This window comes from Prionailurus bengalensis, chromosome D2 (genome assembly GCF_016509475.1).
Source record: "Prionailurus bengalensis isolate Pbe53 chromosome D2, Fcat_Pben_1.1_paternal_pri, whole genome shotgun sequence".
Lineage (NCBI taxonomy): Eukaryota > Metazoa > Chordata > Mammalia > Carnivora > Felidae > Prionailurus > Prionailurus bengalensis.
In genome coordinates this window covers 3,340,106-3,360,889 of record NC_057351.1, presented here as the reverse complement: position 1 = coordinate 3,360,889, position 20,784 = coordinate 3,340,106, and the positions used below count along the sequence as shown (strand labels likewise).

General features: G+C 40.2%; 1 protein-coding gene across 7 annotated transcripts in view; it reads right to left on the bottom strand.

Annotated features, from left to right (window-relative positions):
* Positions 1 to 20,784, bottom strand: part of PCDH15 (protocadherin related 15) — a 1,256,363-nt gene that overhangs the window by 339,797 nt on the left and 895,782 nt on the right. For all 7 annotated transcript variants that reach the window (XR_006299724.1, XM_043596132.1, XM_043596136.1 and 4 more), the window contains 3 exons: positions 12,656 to 12,862; positions 2,684 to 2,818; positions 720 to 869 (listed from right to left, as the gene is read on the bottom strand). Coding sequence is in view for 6 of the 7 variants with exons in the window: in XM_043596132.1 (XP_043452067.1) it covers positions 720 to 869; positions 2,684 to 2,818; positions 12,656 to 12,862 (492 nt within the window). In the remaining variant the exon portion in view is untranslated. The remainder of the gene's footprint in view (positions 1 to 719; positions 870 to 2,683; positions 2,819 to 12,655; positions 12,863 to 20,784) is intronic.

The window sequence follows — 20,784 nt, the reverse complement described above, 5'->3', positions numbered from 1 at the left end:
CCATGAAATCCAAATTTTCTCTGTTGTGATGATTCCACGTTATGTCCAGGTAACCACTGTCTGACAATGTCATCTACCAACTTATTAACGTAGTCCTCTGCCTTTATCGCCAAGGGAAAATTAGCCCATACTTACAAAAGGTCCAAACAATTTGAAATTTTCAACTATACATCTAATACTTGAAAACATCAACTTATTAAAAATACTACTATATTAATTAAGTGTATTTGGTGTATTAAACTCTTAAAAATCAAGTATAAACTGATCAAATAGCTGCGTTTACATCTAATAACTAGTTAATTCTCCTTTAAAGTCAATATAAATACATTTTTATGTGACAAGTAAACATAAGTCTCAAGCTTTTTAAGCCAGATTATGCCATATAATGAGTCTGAAGTTCATTTTCATTTCCTTTTTTTTTTTTTAAGTTTATTTATTTTGAGAACGAGAGAGAGAGCACAAGCAGGCTAGGGTCAGACAGAAGGAGAGACAGAATCCCAAGCAGGCTCTGCACTGTCAGCACACAGCCTGATGTAGGGCTTGAACTCACAAACTGTGAGATCATGACCTGAGCCGAGATCAAGAGTCAGACGCTAACCAGCTAGGCCACCCAGGTGCCCCTTGTTTTCATTTCTTAAGCAATTTCTGAAGCGTCACATTATACAATGCCCATGGAAACAACCGTTTTGCATAGCGCCTTGTACCATATGGGTAGTTACCTGTATGACGCTGTCCCCGGGGCTCATGTCTGTATAAACGTAGACATCATAGGATATTTCAGGGAAGGTTGGAGTGTTATCATTTGCATCCATCACCCGGATATTGACAATAACTGGCTCGCTTTCTTGCACACCATCAAATGCTGTTATCTTTGGGGATGAAAAACACACGTAACAGGTAAGTCATGCAAACATAAGCAGTACTGAATTCAGTCCTATGATTTAAGGCATTTCTCATATATAATTTCAGTTTTAAAAGGGTGCCAAAATGTTTTGTTGGTAGAAATAACAAACTTATAATAATACACATAAGCAACGTGCTTTAATGCACTAAGAAGCAATTACAAAGGATTCTGTTTTATTTTTAATGTATTCAATTCCAAGCACATGTAAATAAGCAGATATGTAAAGTGTTAGAGGAACTTGGAGTGGGCCAGTAACATTGGTTCTTAGGAGTTAACTACTATTTAATTTTTAAAAATTAATAGGAAAATATTCTTCCATTTTACATATTTTATATATAATTCCATAGATGCTTTTAGAGCCAACATGCTTATATTGATAACTCAAGAAAGTAGGCGCCCTAGGGATGCGATGTCTTTTTCTGGTAATTTACAAAATGGAAGTTTTAAAGGACTTATTGATGTTACTTAATAGTGCTATGTTAATTACATCGTTAACATTTTAGGAAGGTCTGACAAACAAAGTCCGCACTGCCACGCCACCATTTTTGTTCTGAATGACTTCTGAAATCCACTCTGTGTCTAAGTTCGCAATGTCACTGAGGGTTTCTGGAAGCTGTGGCTTTGCTGTGTAAAGAAGGGTCTCCAGAAAGGAGTCTTCTGTAGGTCCTAAGTCCTTTCCACTGGCTCATTTTCCTCTTATATCTGAATAAAATATGGCTCATAAATTTGGATAATACAATTTTCTTTTTATCTATATCCACCTCTCACCCCCACAAATCATGTATGTGTTTGTGTAACAGAATACAGAATACATAGAATATACAGAACATAGAATATAGAATATAATGTATATATTCTATTATATATATACAGCTTTAATAATCTCCCCTCACCATTTTTTTTCTTAAATAACCCGAACCAGGCTTCCTCCATCAGATAATTCCCTGTTAGAGAGAGGGAAGGCGGTCCTGTGTGTTACAAGATGCATATCGGCATCCTTGGGCTCTACCTACCTGATGCCAGTAGATCCAGTAGTGATGACCAAAACTGTCTTGCAGACATTGCCAAATGTTCCCAGGGCTCGGCAGGGGGGTAGGGGGGTGGGGGTGGGACAGGGCTTGGGGGTGCAGGGATCATCCCAGTGGAGAACCACTGGCCTAACTCTATGTCAAAATATAAAATGTAATAACAAAAACCATAAAATAAATTAAAATAAAGTAAGGGTTAGGAAATAATTCTTTACTTGTGGATTCTAGTTTATACTATCTCAATTTAAGTCAATTATAAGTGCATGGTGAAGAATGAAAGTCTCATTTTCCTGTTTTCGTCTTGAAAATTATTTTCCTTCTTTTTTGGTAAATAATGATAACATAGCTGTACAAACTTATAAACAGAAAAAAGAGAAACACATGTAAAGAATTTTATTACTGATAGTCTCAATTCTCAGTTACTTGAAAATACTGCATTTTGTCCCTAAGTCACAGACCTCTTCAGTTTTAACGTTTATTTATTTTTGAGACAGAGAGGGACAGAGCATGAACGGGGGAGGGGCAGAGAGAGAGGGAGACACAGAACCTGAATCAGTCTCCAGGCTCTGAGCCATCAGCACAGAGCCCGATGCAGGGCTCGAACTCACGGACCACAAGATCGTGACCTGAGCTGAAGTCGGACGCTTAAACGACTGAGCCACCCAGGCGCCCCACGGACCTCTCCAGTTTTAAACAGACATCACTTTCCGTTACACGTACGTGAACACCCATAAATAATAAATCTTTTTACCGAAAAAGTGTAAGTTTGCTGCTCTTCTCGGTCCACTGGTTGAAGTAGGATGAGGTAGCGAGTGATACCGGTCTGTGTGACGGTGAAGACTGAGGTGTAATCGTTGAGAAAAAGGTGAAGCTCTGGGTCTTTCGTCTTTGAGAAAACAAAAAAAAGTTGAATAAACAATGCAGCTATTAGTTCATGAACTGTAAATTAATTTGACAAATCTGTTACCAAACCATCCATGAGTGTCAAAAGAATTTCCAAAGAAAAGATAGGGTTTACTGGACATTTACTCATCACTGAGCTGAATTATGCAAGACAATGACTCACTTTGTGGAAAACAACATAGTGGAATAACTAAGTATTATTAATGTAAAAAAAGGAAATAAGATAGATAACAATCCAATTGAATATGTTCTTATTGGTTTATGATATCAATATTCTCCAGAACTTCACTGAGCTCAAGGAATAAGAAGTAAATGCAAGAGAAGAAAATTGGAGCCCCAAAGTTTAGCTGTAGGATTGTACAACTACTTGATTTGTGGTAACAAAGCACCCACATGCATATTACTATTCTGCTCTCATGTTTAATGTAAAATAGAAATAAGACTGGTTATGTATAATTCAGTACCTATAAATATCATGCTCGTTCTTTCATATTTTAATGCTGTAAAGATTCTCCAAGGGGAAACATAATGTTCATTTTAATTTAAAAACTTCTGATAATCAGATTGAAGGTGTATGAGTTGGGTGCGTGTGTCTGATAAAAGAGCCCAGAAACATGATATGTACGTAGAGAAGTGATTGCAAAAGTTCAAAACAGAGAACATTCACTAAGCAGGGGAAACCCTTCCCAGTCTATTGACGTCCCTGAATGAGAAGACATCCGTCTCTGCATTTTCAAGAAAGAACAAGGACACGAAGTGGGGAGGTGTGCATTGGTGTCTGCATAGTGGAGTCAGAGTGCAAGTGCACCAAAGGAAAGAGGGGTATTTGGGACGGACGGCTTCTGATAAGGCTATGACAACAACAGCAACAGATATGCACAGGGAGGTGAGGCATTTTTATAGACTTGGGCAACTTTAAAAATTAGGCAGTGACGGAAAAGGGAGATCGGGAGATACAGGCATCCAGTTATGGAAGGAATAAGTCGTGGGGATGAACGTCACCACACAGGGAATACAGTCAGTGGTACCGTAACAGTGTCATCGTGCGGTGACAGATGGCGGGTACTCATGTGGTGGGCATGACATAATGCAGACAGAAGTCAAATCCCTGTGTTGTGCACCTGAAACTAATGTAGCTCTGTGTGTCAACTATATTCAAAAAAGCGCCCAACACATGGTATGCATAGTGTAGTGTGAAATGCAATTTAATATCATAGATTCCTTTTCTACATCTGAAATCGGGGGCTGAGGGCAGAGTATAGACTTAAAAATTGTTAAAGACATGTTAAATTTGACTTAAAAAATTAGCACTCACATTTTAAACATTTTTATGTGAAATTGAGAAAGTTGATATCTGTACTGCTATATTAAAAGGTGGTCCTGATGCAACCCACAGATGCTGAAATCTATACATCTTGTTAAAGCTTCTGTATGTACATATTCTGAATAACTTTGAAATGAATGGTTTCATTTGAACCTCACACAGTTCTGTATTTGTGATATCACCTTAGATATTTGAGATATCACTTAGCTATATCATTGCAGCTTCTAGGTCCATAGAAGACTTAAAGTCTTCTATGGAAGATTTTGATACAAGTCCAGTATGCTACATTTATTGATCCCACAACAATAAAAAAAATGAATACGATAGACGATAATTTCCATTGATCTCTTTATTATAAAATAATCAAAATTGTCCAGAGCCGTGAAAAGTCAGAGGCTTTACATGGATACTTTCAAACAGGAACCTCAGTTTCCGTGTCAGCATCACGACCCCATATGCTCAGCATGGCTAGCAGGTGGTGGTGGGGGGGTTGATTAATCAAACATATTAGTTAATAAAAAGTTAAATTATTTTAAAAAATAGATGATAAAATGCATATAAATTCAACATATTTTAAGCCATATTTTGAGGTTCCTTCTTACTGTGTGTGTACTTTAAAGTCAATTTCAATAACATTTGATGGTTATTTTTAAGTGATCGAGAAAGTTAAAAGGCAGTTTTAATTAACAGCAATTACCAACCAGGGTAAAATCACTAGGCTGTTAAATTCATATATTTTTTCCTGTTCTCCGAGTGTCCCAACAGTGATGTTGAGCAATGCAGCATCCTATACTCAAATCTCTACGTGGCCAGTAATCTGAGCTGAGCAAGCTCTGCCCCCTGACCTAATAGAGCACATATTTGCTTCTTTCCCTTTGTTCAGATCCCTCAGTCCTTCTCTACCTTCCTCATAACTAATGTTCTCCCAATTTCTTTCTTCCTTCCCCCCGGGAGTCTCTGTTGGTAAATTTGTTGGGTATAATTCCTTCAGAGACTCACCACATGTTGTGAGCATTTTCTTTGTTATGTCAGGTGCGGTGATGGTGCAGGACTGCGGTGAGCACCGGGCCGTGCACCACGGTACACACACGCGACACCGCACCACCCGGTCGTGCCACTGACCATGCTGTTCGTTCTCCCGGTTTATGAAAGCCACGAGACCCTCACTTCAAATGCTTCTTGTTTCAAGATGACACGCCTGCCAGGACTTCAGAAACAGACTCTTACGTTTGATAACGAGAAACATTAAAGACTTTTTGATAATTTGCTGGTCTTCAAGTCCCGTTGCAACTAGCTAGAGACTAAAATACGACTTTCCAGCCCTGCGGATTGTTTTTTTTTTTTGTGAAAAAGATAATATAACACATAAAGCTATCACTGTCAATGGCATTTTATAGCTCATGCCAATCTTTCCTGCTCAGTTAATCTCTGGTTAAATTATAACTTGTGAAGTTTACAGATACTTACCATAGTAACCTTAAAAATCTACATATAGGGTACTTAGACGCTAATGGTGAATACCTGGATATTTATTTGAGGCCAAGAATTGAAGAAGGCAGATTTGGAAATATGCAGCCAATTACTACTCAAAGCTTAATACCTAGGACTTATTTTTAAGGCTAATACTCGTTTCGGGTGTGGTATATTATGAGTGTAAAATGGACAGAAAATGCTCTGACTTCTTCTTATTATTTTTTTAATGTTCATTTATGTTTGAGAGGGACAGACAGAGCATGAGAGGGGGAGGGGCAGAGAGAGAGAAGGACACAGAATCCAAAGCAGGCTCCAGGCTCTGAGCTGTTAGCACAGAGCCTGACATGGGCTTTAACCCATGAAATGTGAGATCATGACCTGTGCTGAGGTCGGATGCTTAACCCACTGAGCCACCCAGGCACTCCATCTGACTTCTTATTCTTACAGGGTCAGTACTTTTAATGCAGCCCTTGTGTTTAAAAATTTTTTCAAAATACACATTAGTTTTTTTAAAAATCAGTATGTACACAGAAGGCTGATTAATAAATGTTCCTTTTCCCTCTGATATAAGGTAATATTATATTATCTGAAGTATATAGTAAGTATACACGATAAGTGTGTCATTTCATTGGTTTGTGTATTATTCTCTGGGAGGGTAAAATAAACTCTGATATTCACTCACAGCACAGAAAAATTTAGGACAAAAGTAAGCACATATACAAATGCAAAGGTAAACAACATGTGAATGTAAATTTAAAATCTTATCATATAGAAGAAATCCATTCACATATAACAATCAACTGGATTTGAAGCCAATTTGGGGTTTCCAATGAGAACCAGAATATTGTATCTCTCTCTCACATACACACACACACACACACACACACACACACGTTTATATGCATCCTCATATATATACACATACAACACAAAAATGTATGTATATGTGCACATATATACATATGCATACTTAGATAAATTATGAAGCATAAGGGGAAATGACAGAAATTAATCTCATCTGCCAATGTGAATTGGTCAATAGTAGTTGTCTTCAGACAACCTTGTTCAAAAGAGTTCAATCCCAAGCTTAGAGTCTTTCAGAAATATGATGATGAATTACTAATGTTTGTCATAAACTGAAAAACATTAAAAAATTGAACAATCTTTGCTAAAGTTCATGTGAAATTTGGATTCCATACAATTCATTCTACTATAACCAATGATATGATGAACATAAAATTAAATTAACATCTACACAGACATGTATAAAGTCGTTGTAGATGTCTTTATAACGGATACTGAAGGAAGTGTCTACTTGTTTTACGGAAAAGAAAGAGAACTAGGAAATGCACCACAGCAATTCACAAAAGAGCAAACACAAAATGAATGCCTAGTACCTACAGGAACTCCCCCTGGAGGAACCTATATGCAAATTAAACATTAAATAGAAACATGTAAGCATAAATGACCACAGACATACATATGACTTATAAGTATACTCAAATAAAAAACAAATAAACAACAGCAACAACGTTTTCTAGCGCATTTAAACTAATAACTTTTTTTAAGGTGTATTTTTTTCTTAATATTCTGACATAACATACATACGACAGCATAATGATATGTATAAAGCATACCAGGACCGTGGACCTTTAAGACCATATTACATTAAGTTTTAAGGACACCTTTATTCTGAAAACAGTAATGCTTTATGCAGGACGTGAACCCACATGGAATTCTAAATGACTTGCTGCCTTCCTACGAGCCAAACGGGTACCCTCGGTTGATTACTATTCCCCATTATTTACTTACTTTTTATAACCGGAATCCAATCATCAGCTCTTAGTAGTTCTGCTTACTGAAAACATGGTGGTTTCAGACATCATCTTAAATACCTTGGGCGTGTCTTGCCCTATCTACCTGCTGGGCTATTTTGAAAGTATGATGTAAGAGCACTTAAAAAAAAAAAAAAAAAAACAACCCAGAATGTGACTCCTATTACCTCTCTATATGACATATGTACCTTTATGTGGACATTTATACATCAATAGAAAAGGAACACTGACACAAATATTTTTGTTTACTTTTTTTTTTTAGTTACACTGTGACCGTTATATTCCTTCTACACCAAAATCTACACTGCTGATAACTCCACTCACCGATCCCTGCTACTATTTCTTAAAACTCTTCCTTTCTACTGAACTGAAGGAAGACGCTGATTTTTGGACAATCCAAGTCTGTTCTCCTATTCTCGAAGCTACTCAGGAAACTAACTCCTGCCGTGATGACTTCTCTTTCCATGCCTAGCGTTCTTCTCCATTTCTTTTGGTAACACCTGAATGCGGTGATGTGTTTCTGTCTTTATTCTTAAATCCTTTGCCCATACACTGAGTAATTGCATTATTCTGGCACTCAAAAACAGCAAGAATTTATCAGGCAGTAAAATTCTTGCCTTGAAAGGGCCTTGAGGTTTCTTTTTGTTAATACAAATCTTTAAATCATCTAGTAGCGAACATATTTTGCTTTTAAAATAAAGAGTCCTTGGCCTGGGGGTGGTGGGGGAAAGAGGTGATTCCAAAGGACATCAATCCATCTTGAAACCTATTACAGACTATCTCATGGATTTATTCTCAGTGCTGGAAAATGGAAGTTATATGGAATACAAGATGAATTATGAGAAGGCTCATTTCAACTCAATAGGATGAAGAGTTTTCTAGGAAGTGGTTGTCCAACCCTGGAATGGGCCGTATCGTGAAACAGTTAAATCAAGAGCACTAGAATTTTTTTTTAATTTTTTTTTTCCAACATTTTATTTTATTTATTTATTTTTTTTGGGACAGAGAGAGACAGAGCATGAACGGGGGAGGGGCAGAGAGAGAGGGAGACACAGAATCGGAAACAGGCTCCAGGCTCTGAGCCATCAGCCCAGAGCCTGACGCGAGGCTCGAACTCACGGACCGCGAGATCGTGACCTGGCTGAAGTCGGACGCTTAACCGACTGTGCCACCCAGGTGCCCCAAGAGCACTAGAATTTTGATCATATGTTAGCTATCCTCATTCCTCTACTCATGCCTGAATGTACAAGTTCATTAAACAATTAGTAGAAACTACTAAGTTCTGGGAACTGTGTTAGATCCTCAAGATACAAGAATGACAGAGATCTAAGCCCTGTTCTCAGTTTATATTCAAAGAGGGTGCAAGGTGACTACAATGTCACAAGGATAGCATGAGAGAGACACCCCACTCAGGTGAGAGGAAGCGGAGTCTGGACATGATGTGAGTGAGGGATGCCCATGCAGAACTCTCAACACTGAGTGGAAGTTGTCCAAACCAGCTTGGGTGATGAAAGAGAAAAGATTTCAAAGCATGGAAAATGTCACAAAAAAAGGTAATGAGACAAGAAGCGACACAGGAAACTACAAGCCATTGCTAAATGTAACAGGTGAGGAGGAAGTTTCAGGAAATGAGGCTGTATGAATGTTCAGGCATGAGATAACAGCCAGCCATTCTCTTCTGCGGGAAAACTGATCTCAAAAGCGTGTGAGGCAGAACTGTGATGTAGACTGGTCTGACCTCTTAACTAGATCACTCTTAGTGGCTGGGTAAGAGACACCCGAGTAAGAAAAAACAGGAGGGCAAGGACATCAGAAGGTAATTCCAATGAGAGATAAAGACAGTCATGAAATATCCAGAGGACAAAACAGGGAGAATACGAAGATTTTCAGCTGCAGTGAGGAAACAAAAACCAAAGACTCTTGGGTTTCAAGACTGAGGGGCATGATGAGGGGTTATATCAGTGCCTGAGGAGTGGGTTTTAAGAGAATATTTCACATGGTATAGGAAACTGGGTTAAACTATGTTGACATTCTATGGGCTTGTTTACATTATAGACACATAGAAGCTATATTTAGTATTTTAGAAACCTTCATCGCTAGGAGATTAGAGATACTTGCTCACTTTCTAGGCACCCAATGGCACTCACTGTAGTTAATTTTGGAAAGAGGATGGGCCTAAAAAACTAATGGCAAGATACACATTGTTTAATTACTTGACGTTTTTACAAGACATATTAACGGTGCCTTTCTCTAAGTGCATGGCAGCATTTAAGGGAACTGTCCTCTCCCTGCCCTTCCTGCCAGCCCCAAGGGAAGGACAGACCAAGGCGTCCTGTCACATACCTGTTTGCATCACAGGTGATTGAATGAAAAGGGGTGACTCACGAAAACGAGGCCCACAGAGTCATTCAACTATCACAGAGTAGGACCAAGGGTCACACAAGCCGGGACTGGGGGGTAACTCCAAAGAACAAACTCTTAAGAACAACAGCCTCCTGCCCCAAACTCCTCCCCCAGCCCTGGAAATGCACAGAGCATTTAATAGGCTAAGTGGGATAGTCAACTCTATGAGTAGAATGTCAAGTAGTGTTTCCCAGACATTTTACACCTAGGAGCTCCCCCAACTCCACCTCACCAATACCCTGTAAGTCTCATCATCCTTTACAAAGTCTCTTAGAATGCATTTTCTTTTTTTTTTTTTTAATTTTTTTTTCAACCTTTATTTATTTTTGGGACAGAGAGAGACAGAGCATGAACGGGGGAGGGGCAGAGAGAGAGGGAGACACAGAATCGGAAACAGGCTCCAGGCTCCGAGCCATCAGCCCAGAGCCTGACGCGGGGCTCGAACTCACGGACCGCGAGATCGTGACCTGGCTGAAGTCGGACGCTTAGCCGACTGCGCCACCCAGGCGCCCCTAGAATGCATTTTCACATTTATAATGTTAACGTGGATGGCAATCCAGGAAAGTAAGAATGTACCCAAGCAAGTTTAGCATGCAACTATTCAATAATATAAATACATCAAGTAAATACAAACACATACATTTTGCAATTATGGAAAAACTCTCAGCTGCATTTTCTTTCAGGATTCAGATTTTGCTAACTGATGTGTTCATGAAGGTATGACTTACACTATTATAATTTTCCAAATTGACTAGTCTCTGCTTAACATATGATTACGCATTCCAATTTAAAAATGAAATAAAATCCATACCAAAATCTATGGGACATCACCAGGCCTACAAAATATAGTAGCTTAGCCTATATAAAACTTATTAAGGTAACTCTGAATTTTCTAGTGAGGACTCACTAGATGAAGACATTCAGGGGATCCCTAACCCCCCTACATTGGGATGGGAAATGGTGTTCGCATATGCACTTTTCTGGAAGAATGTCTGTAGCATTTATCAGCTGTCATGATTGTCAGACTATAGTCATACTGTATCAAGTAGACATGGGCTTTCTAGTTTGGTGCTTAAAATCAAGGACTTTGCTTCCCATAGACCTTGGCTCAAGGACCAACTCCACCATTTACTAAGTCTGTGATCACAGAAATCAATTTAAAATAGCTTCAACTTCCCCTTCTGCAATATGGGATATTGCATCTTTTATGTTTGCTGTGAGATTTAAGGGAATTAACGCAAGATAAAGTATTTACTAGATTGTCTGGCCGGTACTAAGAACTCACTGACAGTTATTGTTAAAACGTGATGAGACCAAAGAGGAGAGACTACGCAGCACAGGAAGGTTGGGATGAGGGGAGAGAGAAAGTATCAGGAGGTAGAAAGGCATCTGGAAAGAAGCGGGGTGCACACAGAGTTGTCACAGCCTCTGCGAAGTGTTAGAAACTTTTTCCAGAAAGAGGGGACAAAAAATCTGAAAGTTCCCTCTTCATTTACTAGACGGATGATGAAGCTTCCTTGTAATGAGATTTTGGGGGACACTGTACGGCTGTGCTGCCCAAGTAGTGGCAGGTGACTACTTAGAATTAAGTTAGTTAAATTAAACAAAACATTAAATTAAGTTGTCAGTGTAGTCCTGTTTCCAGGGCTCCACAGGCACGCGTGGCTGGTGGCTGCCATTGGGGACAGCGTGGCTGCAGGACATTTATGAACAGCTCTGTTGAAGAGGGAGAAATGGCTGAGTCAGGTCTTTCTCCCTTTGGAAGGGGCAGAATTCAAACTGAAAGTATGTTTTCAAAAAAATAAAAAAGATGCATGGGGAAATACTGTGGCAGGTCACAGAACCACAGAACAAAAGGAAGAAAAATCAGAGATCAGTACAGGCCTGGGCATCTTCTAACCCAAGACAACAGGACCCAACAGCACTCCCTTGTGTGTGACTTTGTCAGGACTCATTTCCTCTCTGTGGTGACAGGCTTCCTCCATGATGTCAGCTAACGCGGCCACTGTGGCTTCAGATCCGTTTCCAATTCTTTAATACATGATGCCAAAGCCTCCCCGCCCTGGTTCCTTGATTTTCCTTTCCTGGAAAAGCTCTGACTGGCCTGGTATAGGTTGGCTGCCCACTTCTCAGCACAAGACGGGGTGCAGAGGTCAAGAACTCTGACCCGCCCAGCCTGGACGGCCAACTACCCGTGTGGCCAGTGGCATGTCCACCACAGGGCACTGGCATGCATGGCGCACGGAGCCTTGACATCAACACGGCCACCGGTGGCAGTGTGAGCGGGTCAGCTGCCTCCAAATGTGTTTTTGCCTAATAACATAGCATCGGAAAAGTTCCTTAAATCATACCACAGGGCTGCCTTCATGTTTTTGGTTTTTTTTTCTAATATTTATTCTGTAATGTGATTATGTTCCCCTATCAGCAATTATAGAAACAGTTTTCAACCCATATTAATTAAAAAAAAAAAAAAAGATTGTCCTGTGGTTTAGCAAACTATAAATGAAACATTCCTTTTCATCCTTATACCCAGGATCTGTAAACTGAAAAACAAACAAACAAACAAAAAAACAGTCACTGAATTCAAACATACTCTTTTTCACAATATTCTTGATGTGAAATTAGATTACAACACTAAGATCCTCGTTTTTGAGACTCTTATTTATACGGACTTGGTTCTCTATTCTATGGCTCATGTAACTATGTCCTCGTAAAATTTCCTGTTGACATAAAGACAATAAGAGATGTGTTAAGAAAACAAGAGCAAAATGCAGATTGAACTTACATCCTCTATGTCCTTGTCCAGAGCCACAATTCTAAGAGGGGTGGTCAAATTCAGACTGTCGGAGATAGTGGCTCCCACTGGGGCAGATTCCAGAATGTAGCCTTGATAACTGGGCATCGTGAAGTAGGGACTCTGGTTGTTTTCATCCAGTATTTCAATATGTAGACTGGCAAAGGCTGGCAGAGGGTGACCATTGTCTTGTTCAGCCTAGAAAATAATTTTTTGAGAAGTTAAAAAATTCTATGTTATTGGATGCTTTTGGCGTGTTGCTTTTCACATCATATAGGAGGGTTCTTTTTTGATCTGGAGTCATTACAGAAAGAAGAAATGCTTTCAAGTCAAGGGACTGGGGCCCTTAGAACGAGTTGACGAGGACAAGAAAGTCCAGAGACAGTTCATCAACTTTTTGGTCTCCTGTCCTCAAACTCAGTATATATTAAAAACAAAACAAAACAAAAACAAACAAACAAACAAAAACGCTAATAAAGAGTTATTGTATCTGCATTATATGTTGTTAGGAGAGAAAATTGTGGTTAAAAACAGGTAGACAGAAAATTGAGAAGCAAAGGCATTTGGTAAATTGCTAATAAAATATTTAAGTAAAAGAAAAAAAATTCATAACCTAAAGTATTATATTTACTTTATTTTCCTATTTGTCTTCTCATTCCACACTAATGATCAAATCCCCAAATAATTCGTATTTCTATATAAAGTTAATAGATTAAGGCTACATTTTTGCCCATGGAAAGTCCTCAAAGACATCATATAACAGACAGAGATGATTTCAAGTAAGTATTTTTAAATAGCTGTAGAATTCCAAATATTATTTAATTAGACATATGTTATTAAAATATAATTAAGACTCATGTACTAGAAATATGTTTTTTTCTTGTCTTTTCTCCTCTTCAGTTAAAAAAATCGATGACAATTTATATTTCCAATAGATTTTCTTTTCATGACTACATGGTCATGTTGTGAATGGGGGAAACACCAGCCCTTGACTTTCTGGGTTTTGTTTTTGTCTTTTTTTTTTAGAAAATGTACCTTTTTATATAGCAATCCAGAAGTTATTTCAGGGAAGATTTCATCACAACTGACTCCTAGAAAATTTCCTCCAAATGTCAAGAAAAACCTTGACACAATTCAATAGAATGTATTTATTGAAATAGATTCAAATTTTCTGTCATAAATTTTTACTGATAAGTTTTCCCCACTTTTGCAATAGTTGTGTTTTGAAATCAACTCCAACTGAAGGTTAAATATTTTATATTAAATACTCAAGTGCTTTCCTGGATGAAATAGTACCATTTTAGCCATGAAAATTTACAAGTGGTTCAGATAGGTATCTCTGATTTTTTAATCTGGGGCAGAAACTCGAGCTTCTAGAAGATAATTGTACACTTTCTTCTGATCATAATTTAGCATTTTCATCAATGAAGAGGGTGAGTAACAGATCACAGTTACCAGTCTGGGAGTACTGGTGACTTTGAACCAAGAAAAATCACAATATTTTTTCACTTCATATTATTATTAATATTGAACTATTTTGAAACATCATTTATGCTAATTACTAATTTGAAACCGTGGTAATTAATAAACCCACTGTAAAATTAGGTTATTAAAAATTTTTTTTTCAACGTTTATTTATTATTGGGACAGAGAGAGACAGAGCATGAACGGGGGAGGGGCAGAGAGAGAGGGAGACACAGAATCGGAAACAGGCTCCAGGCTCTGAGCCATCAGCCCAGAGCCCGACGCGGGGCTCGAACTCACGGACCGCGAGATCGTGACCTGGCTGAAGTCAGACGCTTAACCGACTGTGCCACCCAGGTGCCCCAAATTAGGTTATTTAAAGCACTGATAAAAACTATGTATTTTTCTTCTTTTTAAATATTTTGAGAATTCCGTTTCAATACATTAGATTTCCTTTAAAATGCTATGTCATTTATTGTACGCATTTATATTTTCATTGGGGAACATATTGCCAAAGTGGTCCATGGTACAAAAGGTTCAATGAGCCCTGATCCGCACGGGGAACCACAATCCTGAAATAATGCACAGCCTTTTCTGGACTTACGCATTCTTCTCACACATACGCCTATGTGCCAACCCCTGCCCCCCCCCCCCCCCCATCAGTATGGACTGCTCTTTCTGTGTCCAGCAGCTGTCATTAATTTGCGCTGAGCCACAGATGCTCTTCAGGAGTTCCCTCTGTGACACACAGCAGGCTCTTTGGACACAGCCAATCAGGGTGAGAGGGACAGACTCTGACTAGAAAACATGGCTTTTACACTGGACAAAGCTAATTGGTCCTTACGGGCTTCCGACCCAGCAACTGTGATCTGATTAAAGCGGGAACAGTCCATAGACGCAAGTCATTGTGAGCAGGACCTTTCTCTCTCCCTTTATTTTGCATCTAATTATTCCAAAAGCCATGATGCCACATCCTGGGCATGCCAGCAGCGCTACGACAAGTCACAAACTCTATAATGTATTCCCTCCCCCACGATAAACACACACAAACACACCATTTATGGATGGTGAGGGGAAGACAAAAAGCCTAATTTTATAACAGTGAAAGAAGCTTATGTTTTACATTCAGCTCATAGGTTGTTAATTTTTACTGCCAGCTGTGACGCCAGGAAGAACATGTATTATTTGCATGATGAAAACAAAGTGGTCCAATGAAAAGGAAATGAAACTCAAATTAGATCTCTGGGCACAATCAAATTCTGCATGTCTTTAAAAATAACATGCAAAAGCCCCGTTTTAACCCTCACATTAGTTTGCTGTTAATATGGCTGATATTTTTGGATGGCTATCATATATTGTCAGGTGTGCTAACCAGGCATCTGTCTCCAAAGTCCACATTCCTAATCTCTGTCCTATTTTGTATACCCCTCTCTAAATGTGAGAACATATACATTTGAGTTGATGGAGAAGTAAAAAGGTTAGTTTTAAGTTCAAGGCCACATCACATGTAAATACCAGGCAGGAAAGCATCCAAAACTCCAGTCTCCTGATTTATGAGAGGCTACTCAGGGAAATTCACCACCTTTCTCCAATTCAGAGGATGCAAATGAACATCCCAATGTAAGACTGATGGGAGAAATTAGTGGCAGGAAAGAATATTAATAACGTAGATACTCCAGATTAATTAGAGTTAAAATATGGCACTTAACACAAATTAATACCATTACACTTTACTCTTCAGTGACACCATGCATCAAACCTGTCATCCAATCCTTCCTTCTTCTGTACTATATAAACAGGAATTCTCAAAAATCGGACTTGTTCTGATCCCCGGTAACCACTCATCAATGAGAAGTGCAAAAAGCAGGTCAGGTGAAAGAAGGTGGTATTTTAACAGTTCTTCTTCTTTTTTTTTTAAATTTGTTTTAATCTTTATTTATTTTGAGAGAGAGAGACAGACTGTGAGCAGGGGAAGAGCTGAGGGGAGGGAGACAAAGAATCAGAAGCAGGCTCCAGGCCCTGAGCTGTCAGCACAGACCCTGACGCAGGGCTCGAACTCCCGAACCGTGAGATCATGACCTTAGCTGAAGTCGGATGCCTAACCAACTGGGCCACCCAGGCGCCCCAAGAAGGTGGTATTTTCAAAAGTCACTTAACCCCATTAGGTAACTGTATTTATATCTACAGAGTCTGTAATTACCAGTTAAATATTATATTTAAAAGCCAGGTTTTTTTGGGAGAATTTCTGGGCATGAGTCTCATTTTCAGTAATGAAACTAAAAGACAAGAAAGCAGAAGTATAAAAAAAATAAAATAAAATGCACTATTCAGCTACTTTGGCGGGCAGAACACTGAAAGAGACAAACCACTCGATCTTCGGTATTAAAACAAGCAAGTGTTGATAATGGCATAGCTGCCTGTACCTGGGGACTGAGGAAGCAGGATAACTTTTCCTGTCGGGGGGGGGGGGGGGGAGCAAGCACGTGAACAAATCCCACCATCTCCGATAGGAAGCCTCTCAAGGAGATAGAACAATTGAGGGCAGAATGGGAAAATGGGAGAGATTATCAAGACGTTTACATACATTCTAGGGAAGAAGAAAGAAATTGTTTTCTGGTAGACAGGACTTACCACTCGCGGGCCTAAGGAGCCTACTTTGCACATGTTCACTTGTGAGGACATCACTCCTCACAGGTTTTGCTGAGCGGGGCCCCTGGCAGGGTCAGTTGCCCAAGCCATCAGGACTCCTACACTCCTACACTGTCCTTACCCCCGAACCCGTCTTCAGCATTGAAAACACTGTTCAATAGCCCTTCAACACAACACTCTCTCTTGGTTTCCTCTCGTAGTACCCCTGACCTCTCCCCATTGTCCTTTGCTGGTCTCTCCCAGCCCCAGAGGGCTTGGCCATCTCCTATTCATCCTCACACTCCGGGGCTGGTGGGTCCCTGCGAATGTCATGGCCGTAGAAATGTCAGCAACGTCCTCACTCCAGCTCAGCCCTCCTGCCCTCACCTGCCACGTGAGCCCCTGCGTCCATGGCCACTGCACACCTGTGCCTGGGGCCTGAAGAACATTTCCCCTGTAACCTGTGCCAAAGGTGGGGGGGGTCTCAACTCACAAGCCCGCTGCTTGGGGGGTGTTCACGACTCCTGGCAGTCCCTTCTTCCAGCTGTTCCGCCAGGATACTCAGACCCTAGACCCACCTTGCTTCTTTCACCCCTCACGGCTAATCCATGAGCACATTTTATTGACTGTGAACTTTCAAATGTAAGCAGGACCTAACCACTCCTCACCTCCTTCACCGTCTCCACGATGATGCCACTATCACCATCTGTTACCTAATTATTCAACCTGTCAGCTTCCCCCTCATCAGGAGCCCACACCCCATAAGGGAGGCCAGTGCTTTTGTTAAAGAATAGCCAGATTGGGTCACCTCTTCTTTTTTTAAATGTTTATTTATTTATTTTGAAAGAGAGAGAGAGAGAGAGCGCGCACGCGCACACATGGGAGAGCAAAGAGGGAGGGGGGGCGGAGAGAGAGAGAATCCCAAGCAGAATCCGCACTGTCAGTGCAGAGCCTGACATAGGATTTGATCTCAGCAACTATGAGATCATGAGCTGAAATCAAGAGTCAATGCTCAACCGACAGAGCCACCCAGGCTCCCCGGGATTGGGTCACTTCCCCGACCAAAGCCCTTCATCGACTTTTACTTCTCCTGGGCCTACAGGATCTGATCTCATCATGCTCCCTCATGCGAGGCCTCCATTCTGGCACCCTTCTCACTAGGCCTGCTCTGTGCCCCTCCTGGACCCACCTTCCTCCAGAGTAGAGCCTTCGGGGCACAAAGGATGACACTCCTCACACCCTTGTCTCCCAGCTGAGCACAGGCTACTTCTTTACATCTACAGGAGGCTGACGCTGTGAACCTGACAGCCCGCCACCCCCCCCCCCCCCGACCCCGGCCACTGGGGCTTCACAGACCCCTATCCCTTAGCCCACTCTAAATGCAACTTTCAAACAAACCAGAAGAGCACTTGCTTTGGAGAATTTCGCTGGAGGGCTAAATTTATACTCCCATTTTCTCTCTTTGATTAGGAATTGCATTCATTAACACTTTTTTTCCTAATCGATTTAGATTGCTAAAATACATTTACTCAAGTTTCCAACCAAATAATTTATTTATTAGCACTAACAATGCTATTCGTTTTCAACGTTCAAAGAGCGAGGCATTTAGACACGCCTGCCTTGAGATTCAAGCATGAATTCCTTGGACTTTTATTTGAAAGCCAGTGCTTACAAAAGTCTAAACATTTCCCTGTAGAAAGACAACATGTTGTTATTGAATTCTTTTTCAAGTGCAAAGTGAGTCATTGTGGAACAGATACCTCTGAAGTTAGCCATAGTAACAAACAAACAAACAAACAAACAAACAAACGGAATGGGGCATAGCACTACTATGATTCTGACAAAAAAATATGATACTTTAACACAATTATAAAAACAGTTTAAAACAGACAAAAGTAATTTATGCTGTTACAGCCATACAGTGGGTGTTCTCAGGTGTGTGAGGGGCAGTGACCAGGAGAGGGTGGTGAGGCGTCTGGGGTGTTTGTAATACCCTTTTTTTCGTACATATGGGTGCTCCTATTTGTGAAAACTCATCGAGATGCACACTTTTCAATAAAAATGTTACTAAAGAACTACCATCAACTTGCTCTCCCAAAACATGCACATAGGTTTCCCCTCCTCCCACCACTAGTAAACTAGTTTATGGCCACTAGTTTATAGTAAGGTAGTCAACTAACTTACGGCCACTCCAGAGCACATGGTACAGTTTAAAAAAGGCTGATCCAGGAAGGGCCTTGAACAACCAACACTGCAAAGCTATTTAAGCATTACAGACACTTGCCTCTTCTAGTACATCGTTTCGTTAAAGGCGGGCTCCAGAAGTAGGCTCTGCCTTTTGTACTTTTCCATTCAGTGTTTCTCAAACACTGTTTCCTAAGCCCTGGTTCTGATGCCTCAGTATCACGTGAGGGTATGGTTAAGGCAGATTCCTGGGGCTCAGTCAGACTTTCTCATTTGCATTTATTTGTCTGTTTCCTTAATTATTATTTTAATGTTACCCTGCCTTACCGGGCTCCAAATGACGTTAATATATGGTTGGTTCTCACACTTTGATGCCCTGAGAAACACACGGGCGTCTTGACTGAGTGGGGGGAGCCCTGAAATCTGCCCTTCAGAAACAAACGCATCATATGGTCCTGTCCAGCCGCTAGCCCCCCGCAAATCAGTTAGGTCCGTGCACGTTGTCTTCTCTCGCTCAGGTTCCCAGGAAGCTGTGACACTAAGAGTGGCCTCAGCCCAACTCTGCTCTGGCCTCACGGGCAAGTAACTGTTCCTTTGTCGGCTTTAAGCAAAGTTTTGTATTTCAATTGGATGGAATGGATGGACATGAAGAGTGGGGGGGGGCTTGCTTGTGTGAGGGAGCTCTCCTTAGGGTCCAGCTCAGCTCACTAGAGTCCTACAGGGTGTTGGGGCCAAAGCTCTACTGACAGTGGGTTACATCTCCTTTCTGTGAATGTGCACTCTTCTTTTGAAATGGCTTAGGGAGATGTGGCAAGCCTGTGCTGCCCGGGTCAAAGATGATATTAATATTATCAACTAATTAATAATTGAAATAAGTGTACCTCATTGCTTTTTGACCCTTCTTATAAAATCATAGTGCCTTAAATTTACAGACATTCTTTATTTAAACTTTAATACTCTAAGGAATTAAAGGATGCCCAAAGAGTTTGACAGCAAGTGGATTTATAAGTCACTAAAAAATATCTGAGGACTTAAAAAGCCATATAATGATTTACCAGATAAAATGCAAAACACTGCTTTGTATATTACACACAAATACTGGTTTATCTGTAATGTCATAAGTGTAGCAAAGAAATACATCCTTGGCTGGAAATAAATACATTTTCTCTTTGACCAACAAGAAAAAATATCTTCACTAGACAGAAGATAGATAATGCACATGCGACAAAGGTTCATAATATGACAACACAATAATATGGACACACTTCCCACCAAAGAAATATTTTTAACAAAGTGAAGTATATTGTATCTTCACTTGAAGAACATGCCCATTCTGTTTATAATTTATTGCAATGAATCTGCAAAGTTCCTGTATATCTTTCAATAATAAAAATCTTTCTTAGTGTCTGAGATACAAACTGGCACCAGAGTGACTAAACCAATTTTGAATGATTTAAAGAAGGAAAAAAATCAGTCACTTTGGGGAAGACACGAGCTCAGGAACCCCTGCTAATCACAGATATGTCAGACTCATTGGCTGGTGCTTTGAACATGGGAATCATCTTGGCTATAAATAGCACGGCCAGCCAGAGACAGAATTATGATAGTGATAAAGTAGTAACTTTTTCTGGAATGCTCCTGACTGTTTTATCTCCCTCATTTTGCCATGCCATCCGCCTCCCCAGTCAGCAGAGGCCCATGCAGGGTCCTGATCCTGTTCCGACTGGGTTTTCTCCCAACAGCTGAAGTGTCTTATGTGAACTGGTCAACTGGAAAAGTTCATCTTGGAATATCTGAATTTCACAAAAACCCATCAATATCCCAAAAAACTGATCTCCAAGTGG